Here is a 12,671-nt window from a genome sequence, read left to right as displayed (position 1 = left end):
GGACAGCGATTAGGAGTGGCAATTCCTTATGTAAATCCAAACCTGGAAATGTACTTCAATTTGATTAATGCTGCTAAAGTCAGATGATATTTTTTCCAATTGCTGAGTTAAGAAAGGATTTTTCCCAAGCCCAAATTCAATATGTATTGACTTGAAGCTTTACCAGACAACTGAGGTTCCACTGATTTTGTGCTGTATCCTGATGGAAAGAGATCGAGTGCTCCCTGAAATCCTTCTTCACCTTCCACACACTTCTCGTAGATCAATGCTGGGTCTGGGCAGAAAAGAAGATACAGAGTACTAGGAAAACAGAAATGGCAGCCTTCATCACATAAAAGGAATTATCATTTTTGGTCTACTTCCTTCATGGTGTCACAAGATTGTACCCTGATTTCAGCACAATTTTAGTTTTTATTTATCTTCCCTCCCATTCTTTGGATTCCACCAACTTCTGAGGCAAACTGCTCCCAGGCCTTTGTGTCACAACTGGTTGCCACAAGATATCCAGCAAGCTTGTTCCCTCTACACTGTCTCAGCAACCTCAGAAGAACACATTTACTGCATCAGTTGTGGATCTTTCCACCTCAAACCAGTCAAGTGGTACCTTGCTACATGCAAAATTGGCAAAATCCAAGACAAACTCTCTTCATTTTACTGATACTACAATGATTAGTGCTCCTTCAAACCCTCGTTCCTGCAAAGCTGCTATGCTTCCTACTTGCTTTTCCTACACCTCTTTATGTTGAAATCAAGATTCTTTGCATATTGCATAGTCCCCTACTGGAATTCAGCCTTTCCTAGGGCTTCAGAACTGAAATTTCTTACTTCCCTCAGTCTTGTCTTTACGCTACAAACTTCAGACTTCTAAAATTATAGTTGGAGTCACTTAAATCACTTCTTTTATAACTTGGTTTTGCAATAAAAAGAAAATGGACTATTTTTAAATAGATTGGTATAGTGCCAATGAACTCAAGTATGCAATCACTATTTCAGAAATCTGACTTCTCAGACACTGAAACACAAAAACAATTAATCCAAATCTAATTATTTTAGTACTCACGGTTACAAAGCTTTTTCAGTGAGGTAATCGAAGACAGAGAGGAGACGCTCATCTTCCCACTGTGAGCTTGTTCCATTTCAATAGCCGGCTTGGCTTGTCTTAAGAACAGCTTGTACAACTCTGATTGCAGAGATGTGAGTCTGAAGAAAAGAGGACAAAGTTTAATTAAAATTATAGAAGCAAAGGACATGGGGAGAAGTGCAGATTTACTTAATTTTCTTAACCTTCCCTGCTGTGGGCAGGGGTGAACGAAAGTAAACAGACTCCAGTGATAGAAGCATCTATCTGCTTAAGATGGACATAAATACATTCAATTGGACAAGTGTAACTCAATTATAGTTGCCCAGGTCATATTAGTTGTATATTATTTGATTTAAAAAATGCCATGCAGAGCAAAACCAATATGACTGCAATAGTGATGAATGTGATCATTAATAATGACGGCAGAAGCCTCCTCAGTTTGCACATTAGTTGTATTGGCAAAGCTGAGCTTCTTCAAATTAATTTTATCCTCCCCCCCCAACAGAAGTATTTGCTTGATACTCAGGGAATATAAGTTATTGAGCAGATTCCAAAAAGACTGCACTGGAACGGCTGTGTTTTTTTAGAGTACATTAATTCCAATGCCAGTGCTCACCATACGATTGTTCCTGTTTACCAGTAAAGAATAGGATTGCATGATGCACAAGTCAGCTCTGATCATGTTCAATAGGAAGAATATGGGAACAGAAGCAAGCCATTCAGCCTCTCTAAACTGTTCTGCCATTCAATTAGATCAAGGTGATCTGTATGTCAACTCCATTTACCTGCTTTTGTTCCATATCCCTCAATATCCTTGACAAACAAAAATGCATTAATCTCAGTCGTAAACATTTCAATTATCCCAGCATGCACCACTTTTTGGAAGTGAGTGCTCCAGACTGTCACTACCCTTTGTGTTGAGAAGTATTTCCTGATTTCTCTCCTATATGGCCTAGCTCTAATTTTAGGATGATGCCCTGTTGTTCCCCCCACTAGGGGAAATAGTTTCTCTGTATCTGCTCTATCAAATCCCTTAATCATTTAAACGCCTTGATTAGATCACCCCTCCAACTTTAAAACTCAAGGGAATATAAGTTAAGTTTAATGCAAACTGTCCTCACAATTTAATTCTTTAAGCCCTGGGATCATCCTGATGAATCTGCACTGTACACCTTCCAAGGTCAATGCATCTTTCTTGATTCAGTGGCCAAAACTGCATTCAGGGAGAGTCTAGTACCCCCATGTATCACTACGGAATAAAGAGCATGTTACCTCTCTTCTCACTCTATTGTTAACTTGTGTGTCTGCTGAGTCAATGAGAGGGACCTAAACAAATAGGTTGACTGGTTTTTGCATTAAGGGATTTGGATTAGACAACATTATAACTAAACACATGCAATATTAAATTAATGATACTACCTGCAGCAGACAATCTGTTCAATCTTCACTGGCAAGTATTTGGAGAGAATATCTGATGTTCTTCGAATTAAACACCTGAAATGAGATTTGGGCAATAAGTCAGATTAATAGATCAAATAGTGCATATCCAGGTGAAGGTATTATTTGTTAGCCCAGGTTAAACCTATCAATTGAGATTATTCATATATAAACAACAAATAAGGAAGGAGTTTTTAAACCATGAAAAGTAAATATTGTAAGATGAACCATTCAAGTCACATTTGGACAGACTTTACATCCGTAAACTTGAGCACCTATCTCCCCTGGAATCTTTACTACTGACAAAGACAAAAGCAGCAATATCACAGCTCACCATCAACTCCAAAATTGCCTTTCAAGACGCACAACATTCAATTTGGATTAAAAACAAGAAATGCTGGAACCACTCAGCAGGTCTGGCAGCATCTGTGAAAAGAGAAGCAGAGTTAACGTTTCGGGTCAGTGACCCTTCTTCGGAAGAAGGGTCACTGACCCGAAACGTTAACTCTGCTTCTCTTTTCACAGATGCTGCCAGACCTGCTGAGTGGTTCCAGCATTTCTTGTTTTTATTTCAGATTTCCAGCATCCGCAGTATTTTGCTTTCATTTTGGATATATATTGTTATTCCTTCATCGTCGCTGAGTTAAAATGAGGAAACTCCCCAACACCATTGTGGGAGAACTATGCCAGAAGGACTGCAATGATTCAAGGAGGAGGTCCGACATCTCCCTCTCAGAGCAACTACTGATGAGCAATAAATGTGACCTTTCCAGTGTCACCCACATCCCAAGAATATATACCAAAAAAAGATTTAGGAGTTACTTCAGCATAATAACAGTAATTCTCTTGCCAACGATTTATTTTTTGAAATACCTGTTCCCTTACCTATTCACAATGCTGATCAACTCCTTTAGTTTCTCCTCACCATGCTTTCTTTCATTCTCACTTGCAGCTGCATCACGGCCCTTCAAGATGGGCAATTCAAATCGCTTTTTAAATTCCGGTGCAGTCCCTTAAGAAAGGTTTGAACAATTAATAATCTTCTTTAGAACTAAGTTCCAAGAGCCACATGAAGTGACCTTCAGGGAATAGATTATTTTTGCAGCTTTCAACCCTCATCAGGTTGAGCACAAAGGAGGTCCATACAGAAACTGATATTTATTTATGGAGTGCAACCAGCAACTATTTACAGAAAGAACTCTGCAGCTACGCTAAATGCTTGCAAAGGTCCCATTTCAACCAAACAGGGCCATTGCAAATCATACGACAGAAACAGATACTTACCGAGTATGCCTGCATTGACAAAATGTACAAGGCTGAAGTATTCAAGCAAGTCATTCTGGATTGGAGTTCCCGAGATCAACACACGGCGCCTGGCATTTAGATTGTTCAGAGCCTGGTATGTCTGGTTGTCTGAATTCTTCAATCTGTGGCCCTGTGATGTGAATGAAACAGACCCGAGTACTTTAGAAAGCTTCCATTTGCATAATTCAATTTGGGTTTTAAAATATAATTCTTAATTTAAAAAATTTGTAGAAGTACGGAATTAATTCTTAATTCAGAGTGAAAGTAAAATGTTTTTTTTAAAAAGGTATACAGTGCATATTGTACCCAAGCAGATACCAAATGTATTTCACATACAGGACTGTACATCACATATACAGCAGAGTATTACAGAGGTACCATATCCCTTGGAGATCCTTAATATCAGCATGTAGGCTCTTCTGAAATATCCACTCTTCTGCTATGGTGAGAACACAGATTACAAAACATACAGCACCACACAAGCAGAAGTCACATACAACCCATAATACACTAGACCTAAATAAATTATTAGCTTTTGCTGCACACTCTGTACAAGAAACAATACTGAGGCATATGCCACAAGTGAATAATCAGCTTGTATGTGTATGTTCCAAATCTATTGGCAAGATGTAGAACTTAAGCAAGTCATGAATAAATGTTGTTTAAACAGGCACCTTTGGAACAGAAGAGAACTGAGGAGACACTTAATTGAGGTGTATAAAGTTATGAGGGGCCTTCATACAGCAGAAAGGTCAATAACCAAGGGACATAAATTTAAAGTAATTGGCAGAAGGATTAGAGGGGAGTTGAGGAGAATTATTTTTCACCCAGTGTGGGTCTGAAATTCAGAGCCTGAAAGGGTGATAGAACAACTTGCATTTATATAGCACCTTTAACGTAATAAAACGTCCCGAGACACTTTACAAGAGCATTATAAAACAAGAGTATGACACTGAACAACGAAAGGAGATACTGGTCAGATGAATAAAAGCTTGGTCAAAGTGGTAAGTTTTAAGGAGTTGTTGAGGGAAGGTGGAGAGGTGTAGGGAGGGTATTCCAGAGCTTGGGGCCTAGGCAACTGAAGATGTGGCCACCAATGGTGGAACGATGAAAATTAGAGTTTCACAAGAGGCCAGAATTAGAGGAGCGCAGATGTCTTGCAGGGTTGTGGGGTTGGAGGTGATTACAGAGATAGGGAAGGGCAAGGCCATGGAAGGATTTGAAAACATGGGTGAGAATTTTAAAATCAAGACACTGCTTAACTGGGAGCCAATATAGGTGAGCGAGCACAGGGGTGGTAGGTGAATGGAACTTGGGAGTTAAAACACAGGCAGCAGAGTTTGAAATGACCTCATGTTTACAAAGAGTAGAATGTGGCAGACCAGCCAGGAGTGCACTGGAATAGTCAAGTCTACAGTTAACGAAGGCATGAGGCAGAAATCCTCAGGCATTTAAAAAATTACTTGGATATGCATTTGAAATGCTGTAACCTATTACCAAGAGCTAAAAGTGGGATTAGGCTGGATCGTTCATTTACAGTTGGCACAGACACGATGTGTTGAATGGCATCCTTCCGCACCATAAATTTTCTATGTTTCTATATAATTAGCCTAGAAAGGATGTCTCTGAAAGTATAGTTATAGAGGCATATAGGATTGTTGAGGATATAGAAAACCTTAATCCAGATTATTACTTTAAATTAAACCATAGAGGTAGAACTGGAGGACATGGGTCAAACCAGTAAATTGTAATTTTAGGACTGAGATTGGGAAATGGTACTTCACTCAAAAATCGATCAGTACGCGGAATTAACTTCAAATACAGCAGTGGGAGCAAAAATCCTGAAATCATTGAAATTTGATGCTACAATAGGAGGGGGGAACCATTAATTAGAATCTCCTTCAATGGATGAATTTAAAAAATGGGCCAAATAGTCTTGCCCCAGGCTGCAATTATTTTGTAATCTTGTGAATGGAGTGTCCGCTATCACATATACATGTTGAGACACAATTAATACAAGCAAAATATGAAGCAAACATAGTTGGTTAAGCACCAAAGCTACCAAATCTGGTCAGATTTCACATAGAACAGCAGTTAGGTTAAATAACAGAAAATCATGAAGATTAAAATAAGTTATTTGACATTATACCTCATCACAAATGACTAAGCCAACAGCACCCCTGCAAAGCACATCAGCGTGCAGCCGGAATGTCTCATAAGAAATTATGAGGATTGGAGTTGGAATCCGCAATCCGTGCTGACTCATGAACGTGGCTGTGCAGGGAGGAAAAAGATGAAGATGAAATAAATCAGTGATGATGTAGGTTTCTACCTAAAGCAGTAAGTTACAATGGAGGCCTGTCAACTTTGAGTCTTCTTAAACTATGAGGTTTATCAGTAAAATAATTTTTTGCAGTATGACAATGTCCTTAAATCTTTTTATTATTGCTGTCAATTGTATACTTAAGCTTATCCAAAACTCTGCTGCTTGTATCTTATCCCACATCAAGTCTCAATCACCCATCACCTTGCTGAGCTACATAAGCTCCCAGTTCCCTAGCATCTCTAACATTCTCATACTGGTGTTTAAACCACCTCATTCCTGGCCTCACTCCTCACCATCTCTGTAAGCTCCTCCAGCCTGGAACTCCCACCCTGAACTCTCCCTTTCTCTAACCAATAAATACTGGCCAGGCCACCAGGGAGAAATCTGCTGCTCTCTTCAAATAATTCCATGGAATCTTTTACATCCACCTGAAAGGACAGACAGGGATTTGGTTCACATCTCACGTGAGCGATGGCACTTCTAACAGCGAAGCGCTCCCACAGTACTGCACCGAAGTGTCAGCCTAGATTATGAGTTCAAGTCTCTCGGAGTGGAATATGAACCCAGAAACTTCGAACACAGAGGTGATAGTGCTACCAATGAGCCAAGGTTGACACATTGAAAAGAGAGAGAAATGTGTTCAAGATCATCCTCTAAACAGATTGAACCCATTGACACTTAGAATAAGGAGTGAGTTTATAGGAGAATGCAACACTCCCATTTTTGCAAAATTAAACAAGAATCGTGTAATTAGGATTAGATTTGTTTTAAAATTACAATTAATTTTATGTTTTCCTGCACTCTTGTCAAGCATGCTTCCTATCAGTCCAATGTGCAGTATTGTCAGTAGCCAAGCAAGTTCATTCTTTCTAACCACTTTTGGCTTCCAGCCAAAAAGCTCAGTGAAGTTACTGTTTACAAAATAGAGCCTTCTTCATCCAAACCTTCAGCCCATTTGATCTCATCTTTCCAGAGTACCATCCTCTCAACTGCAGTTTTCAAAAAAAAAAATCCACCTTGACATTTATGCAGGACCTTGATTTAACACCTCATCTGAAAGACAGCAAACCGTCAGTACCGTACTTGAATGCCAGCTGATTAGGTGCTCAAGTCCAGGTCTGGGGTTCGAAACTATAACCTTCTAACTCGAAATGAAGATGCTACAAGCTGAGCCAATTTGACGAACAACCATCTTACAAAACAATCTTAATTTACCTACCAAGTTTCTGGTCAATCTCAGTCTTAGTTCCTCCATCAATGGGCAATGATTGTAACTTTCCTGCCAGCCACTTCTCCACCTCATTATACCAGTTTTTCACCAAACTGGATGGAGTCACGACAATGACTTTCTCAATCTCTGGCTTGGCATCTGGGCTTTGTCGCAAGAGGGTCCACATCAGGGAAATGCACTGCAATGTCTTCCCTAGTCCCATTTCATCTGCCATTATACAGCCAAAGCCATCCACAATACGCCGGCCTGTTACACAGTCCCACATGAACTTAACACCCTGAAAGAGACAAGTAATTTAACTACTACTTTAAACTAAGCAGAGGCAGCAAATTATTTTTGGGATCTCAAGTGGAAAGGTGCAGTGTTACATTAATGATTTTAAACAGATCCTAATCTCAATCATGCTGTCTGATGGAAGGTTTTGAGTGGAGGCCAGGATTTTCTCCACAGGGAGGTGGGAGGGAAAATATAAAGTGCCATCCCATTCTACTCTGCTGTACCTCATGGTAGCCAGGTCACAGATTGAATCAAAAGAGATTTAGGAGCAGGTTGCCTCTTGATCAGTTATATTACAGAGCTTGAGAAGAGTAGAATATTCAGATTTAAACAGCTGAGTTGTTTCTGGGATTTCTTTCCCCTCTTTCCTCCCCATCTGTCATCCCTTCATGCCACCAAATTTCTGTAGCTGAGAAGATGGATTAAGCACGACTCTCAGATCGCTGTTACTACCACGTTATAGCCAAATCCTAGGTCATACCAAAGATCTGCCTAGATCAGGTCCTGTAATTTGCCTTCTCTCTGCAAGGAAGCAACAACAATCGCTCTGCACCTCCCTATACTAACACAGTCAAAATCAACAACTCAGTGTGGAGAAGCGGTAGGCTCACGGCCAGATTCCTGGCAGTGCATTACATTTCCAATGCTCTGTGACACCACCACATTTAAATTCCCTCCCTCATACTGGGGGCACTAAGGGAATCAAAGGACATGGTCAAGGGGGTGGGAGAAAGTGGAGTTACATAGATTGAATTACATAGATAGAATATACAGCACAGAACCGAGCTATTCGGCCTAACCAGTCCATGGCGGCGTTTATGCTCTACTTGAGCCCCCTCCCAACCTTCCTCATCTAATTCTATAACCATAACCCTTTATTCCCTTCTCCCTCATATTCTTATCTAGCCTGCCTTTAAATGTATCCAAACTATTCGCCTCAACCACTCCCTGTGATAGAAAGTCCCACATTCTCACCACTCTCTGGGTAAAGAAGCTTCTTCTGAATTCCCCATTTCATATCATGGTGACACTCTAATATTGATGGCTCTAGTTTTGCTCTTCCCCACAAGTGCATACACAGTCTCTGTATCTACTCTATCAAAATCTTTCAGAATTTTAAAGATCTCTATTAGGTCACCTCTCAGCCCTTTCATGAAAAACAGACCTAGCTTCTTCATCCTTTACTCGTAGGTATAATCTCTCAGTTCTGGTATCATCCTTGTAAATCTTTTTTGTATGCTCTCCAGGGCCAGTATATCCTTTTTATAATATGGCGATCAGAACTGTACTTGTACTCCTAGCAGTCTAACCAAAGTTCAATACAAGTTTAGCATAACTTCACTACTTTTGAATTCTATCCCTCTAGAAATAAACCCTAATGCTTGTTTTCCATTTGTTATGGTCTTACTAACCTGCATCACAAACTTTAGCAATTTGTGTACTTTCACTCCCAGATCCCTTTGTTCCTCTATCCCATTTAGATTCTTATTTTTAAAATATGCGACCTCCTTATTTTTCTTACCAAAATGTAATACTTCACAATTTATATTGAAATTCATTTGCTAATTATCTGCCTATTCTGCAAGTTTATTAATGTCTTCTTATAACTTGTTGCAGTCCTCCTCAATGTTGATTAACCCTTCCAAATTGGTATTGTTTGCAAATTTCAAAATTGTTTCTGATTCCCAAGTCTAAATTGTTACCATAAATTGTGAACAACAGTAGCTGTAGCACTGATCCTCGTGGGACCCTACTTCCCACCTTCTGCTCTCTGCTTTGTTTTTCAGCTACCTGACTACCCATTCTGCTACCTCTCCTCTGACTCTGCACGCTCTGATCTTATTCACTAGTCCATTATGTGGCACCATATCAAAGGCCTTTTGGAAATCTAGATATATTACATCTGCTGCATTACCCTGGTCTATTCTCTCTGTTACCTTCAAATAAGAATTCAACAAGGTTGCTCAAGCAACATTTCCTTTTCATAATCTATGTTGACTATTCATTATTATGTTTTTGATTTCTAGATGTTTTAATATTTACTTCATTAGTAGGCATCCCTTTTTTTCTCTCTACTTTCAATGTTAAGCTTACTGGTCTATAGTTCCCTGAACATATTCTATCCCCATTCTTAAATAAAGGTATAACTTCAGTTATCTGCCAGTCCTCTGGCACAATATGTGAAATAACACTTTGGCTATATCTTCCCTACATTCTTTTAGATTGTGCAGATGCAATACATCCGGACCCGAGGTTTTATCCTCTGAGTTTGATTAGTTTATTTAATATTTCACTTTTTATTTTCAACGCAATAATACTATTTCTAATCCTATCTTCCAGCGTCGTGCCCACTTGATCAGTCTCCCTGGTAAACACAAGCAAAATTTAATATTTCTGCCATTTGGCTGTCGCTGCCTGTGATTTTATCCTGACCGCCCTTTAATGGCGTTATTTCCATCTTGACTTTCCTTTCTTTTATTTCTGTGCCTGTAGAATATTTTACTATTTTGTTTTGTGTTTTTTAATAATTTAACTTCATAGTTCCTTTTTGCCTAATTGTTTATTTTTGACTTCTAGTCTTTCCGTATTCTCCCTCTGCTGTCCACGTACATAGGTTATGTCCCTTTAATTACCCCCAATTTTTCCCTTATGTCTTTTTCATCCATTAGTGTCTCATTAGTGTTTAGCTTATTCTTGTTTTTTAGTGGAATATATTTTTCCTGGATACTGTTGAATACCAGTTTAAAGATTTTCAAGTGCTATTCTACCTTACTATTTGCCCATTTTACTTTCCCAAGTTCTATTCTCAGCCTCTGAAAAATCAACTTTTCTCCAATCTATTACCCTGGTATTTGTCATGCTTATGTCCTCGACAATTATTATCCTAAACTGTATTATATGGTCACTATTACCAAGAGGTCCCCTGCTTTAACTTCTCTTACCTGCTTTGGTTCATTCCCCATTATCAGATCCAGTAGCGAATCCTCCCTTTTTGGACTTATATATTGGTTAGAAAGGAGACCTATACACATTGTAGTATCTCCATTCTCTATCCCCTTTACCTACCTCTTCTGCTAATTAATTTCAGGGTAGTTGAAATCCCCCATGACTATTATCCTAGGTTTTTTAAAAACTTATTTCCCTAATTTGTTTGCATATTTCCTAATCTATCTCCCTTTCATTATTAGGTGGTCTGTAGACTATCCCATTAGTGTGATTGATCCTTTTTTATCTCTATCCACATAGATTCTATTTCTGCCTTACTGATGAGTGGGTTACTTTTATCTACTGCCATTATGTTATCTGCAATATGTATAGCTACTCCACATTTTATCCCCCTTTTATCCACGCTATTTCTTCTAAATATGTTATACCGTGCAATGTTTAATTCCCAGTCCTGATTTTTTTCTGTAGCCACGTCTTAGTTATCCGAACTGATTCCTCATGACGTATTATAGACACCAGTTTCCCTGTTTCCTTACGGACACTGTGTGCATTGCTGTACAGTTTAGATCATTTTTAATAATAGTTCCTTTCACTTTATTTTTAACCATCTTTTTACATTCCTTTATATAACTAGCTATTCCCTGGCAATTTATGCCCTCCCTTAGTTTAGAGTTTAGTTTGCCCCATACTTCCCTTTCCTGTTTTATTTATATTTCAGCTTGTTTCATTTCTTGGAGATCTGTCTGCACCTCCCTCCACACACACCTTCTTACTAGTTTAAAGCCTTTGTAACCTCCCTATTTACCCTTTCCACTATGGCACTGGTCTCTTTCAGGTTCAGGTGGAGCCCGTCCCATTGGTACATTTCCTTCCTGTTCCAGTACTGGTACCAGTGCCACAGAAAAGGAACCCCTCTTTCCCACACCAGCCCTTTAGCCACAAGTTAATTCCCTGATCTGTTCATCTCTATGCCAATTTACATGTGGCTCGGGCATCAATCCAGAGGTTCTTACCCTCAAGTACTGCTTTATAATTTAGTTCCTAACTCTTGATACTCCATGAGCAGGATCAGCTCCTTATTGCCACCCATGTTGCTTGTTCCAACATGGAGCACAACAACTGGATTTTCCCCTCTCATTGAAAATTCCTCTCCAGCCAATTAGAGATATCCCTTACCGAGGCAGTATAGTCAACACACCCTTTATAACTCTCATTTATGGCTGCACAGGACACAATCTATCCCTCTAATTACAGGATCACCGAGCACTACCACACTCCTATTCTGTTCTTTGCTCTATTCCAGCTCCTGCGCTCTCCCAGCTCCCACTCTCGCCGCCCTATCCCAGCTCCCGCTCTCGCCGCCCTATCCCAGCTCCCGCTCTCGCCGCCCTATCCCAGCTCCCGCTCTCGCCGCCCTATCCCAGCTCCCGCTCTCGCCGCCCTATCCCAGCTCCCGCTCTCGCCGCCCTATCCCAGCTCCCGCTCTCGCCGCCCTATCCCAGCTCCCGCTCTCGCCGCCCTATCCCAGCTCCCGCTCTATCCCAGCTCCCGCTCTCGCCGCTCTATCCCAGCACCCGCTCTCGCCATCCTATCCCAGCTCCTGCTCTATCCCAGTTCCCGCTCTCGCCGCCCTATCACAGCTCCCGCTCTCGCCGCCCTATCCCAGCTCCCGCTCTCGCCGCCCTATCCCAGCTCCCGCTCTCGCCGCCCTATCCCAGCTCCCGCTCTCGCCGCCCTATCCCAGCTCCCGCTCTCGCCGCCCTATCCCAGCTCCCGCTCTCGCCGCTCTATCCCTGCTCCCGTTCTCGCCGCCCTATCCCAGCTCCCGCTCTCGCTGCTCTATCCCAGCTCCCGTTCGCGCCATCCTATCCCAGCTCCTGCTCTACCCCAGCTCCCGCTCTCGCCACCCTATCCCAGCTCCCGCTCTCGCCGCCCTATCCCAGCTCCCGCTCTCGCCGCTCTATCCCAGCTCCCGCTCTCGCCGCTCTATCCCAGCTCCCGCTCTCGCCGCTCTATCCCAGCTTCCGTTCGCGCCATCCTATCCCAGCTCCTGCTCTACCCCAGCTCCC

General features: G+C 41.1%; 1 protein-coding gene across 1 annotated transcript in view; it reads right to left on the bottom strand.

Annotated features, from left to right (window-relative positions):
* rad54l (RAD54 like) overlaps positions 1-12,671 on the bottom strand; it is a 56,754-nt gene that overhangs the window by 25,289 nt on the left and 18,794 nt on the right. The window contains exons 7-13 of the mRNA XM_068036929.1: positions 7,369-7,657; positions 5,973-6,097; positions 3,803-3,953; positions 3,404-3,530; positions 2,501-2,575; positions 1,061-1,200; positions 164-274 (exon numbers count right to left, since the gene is read on the bottom strand). Coding sequence (XP_067893030.1) covers positions 164-274; positions 1,061-1,200; positions 2,501-2,575; positions 3,404-3,530; positions 3,803-3,953; positions 5,973-6,097; positions 7,369-7,657 — 1,018 coding nt within the window. The remainder of the gene's footprint in view (positions 1-163; positions 275-1,060; positions 1,201-2,500; positions 2,576-3,403; positions 3,531-3,802; positions 3,954-5,972; positions 6,098-7,368; positions 7,658-12,671) is intronic.

Source organism: Heterodontus francisci, chromosome 8 (genome assembly GCF_036365525.1).
Source record: "Heterodontus francisci isolate sHetFra1 chromosome 8, sHetFra1.hap1, whole genome shotgun sequence".
NCBI lineage: Eukaryota > Metazoa > Chordata > Chondrichthyes > Heterodontiformes > Heterodontidae > Heterodontus > Heterodontus francisci.
Note: the sequence above shows the minus strand (reverse complement) of the source record. Positions and strands in the feature narration are given on the sequence as shown.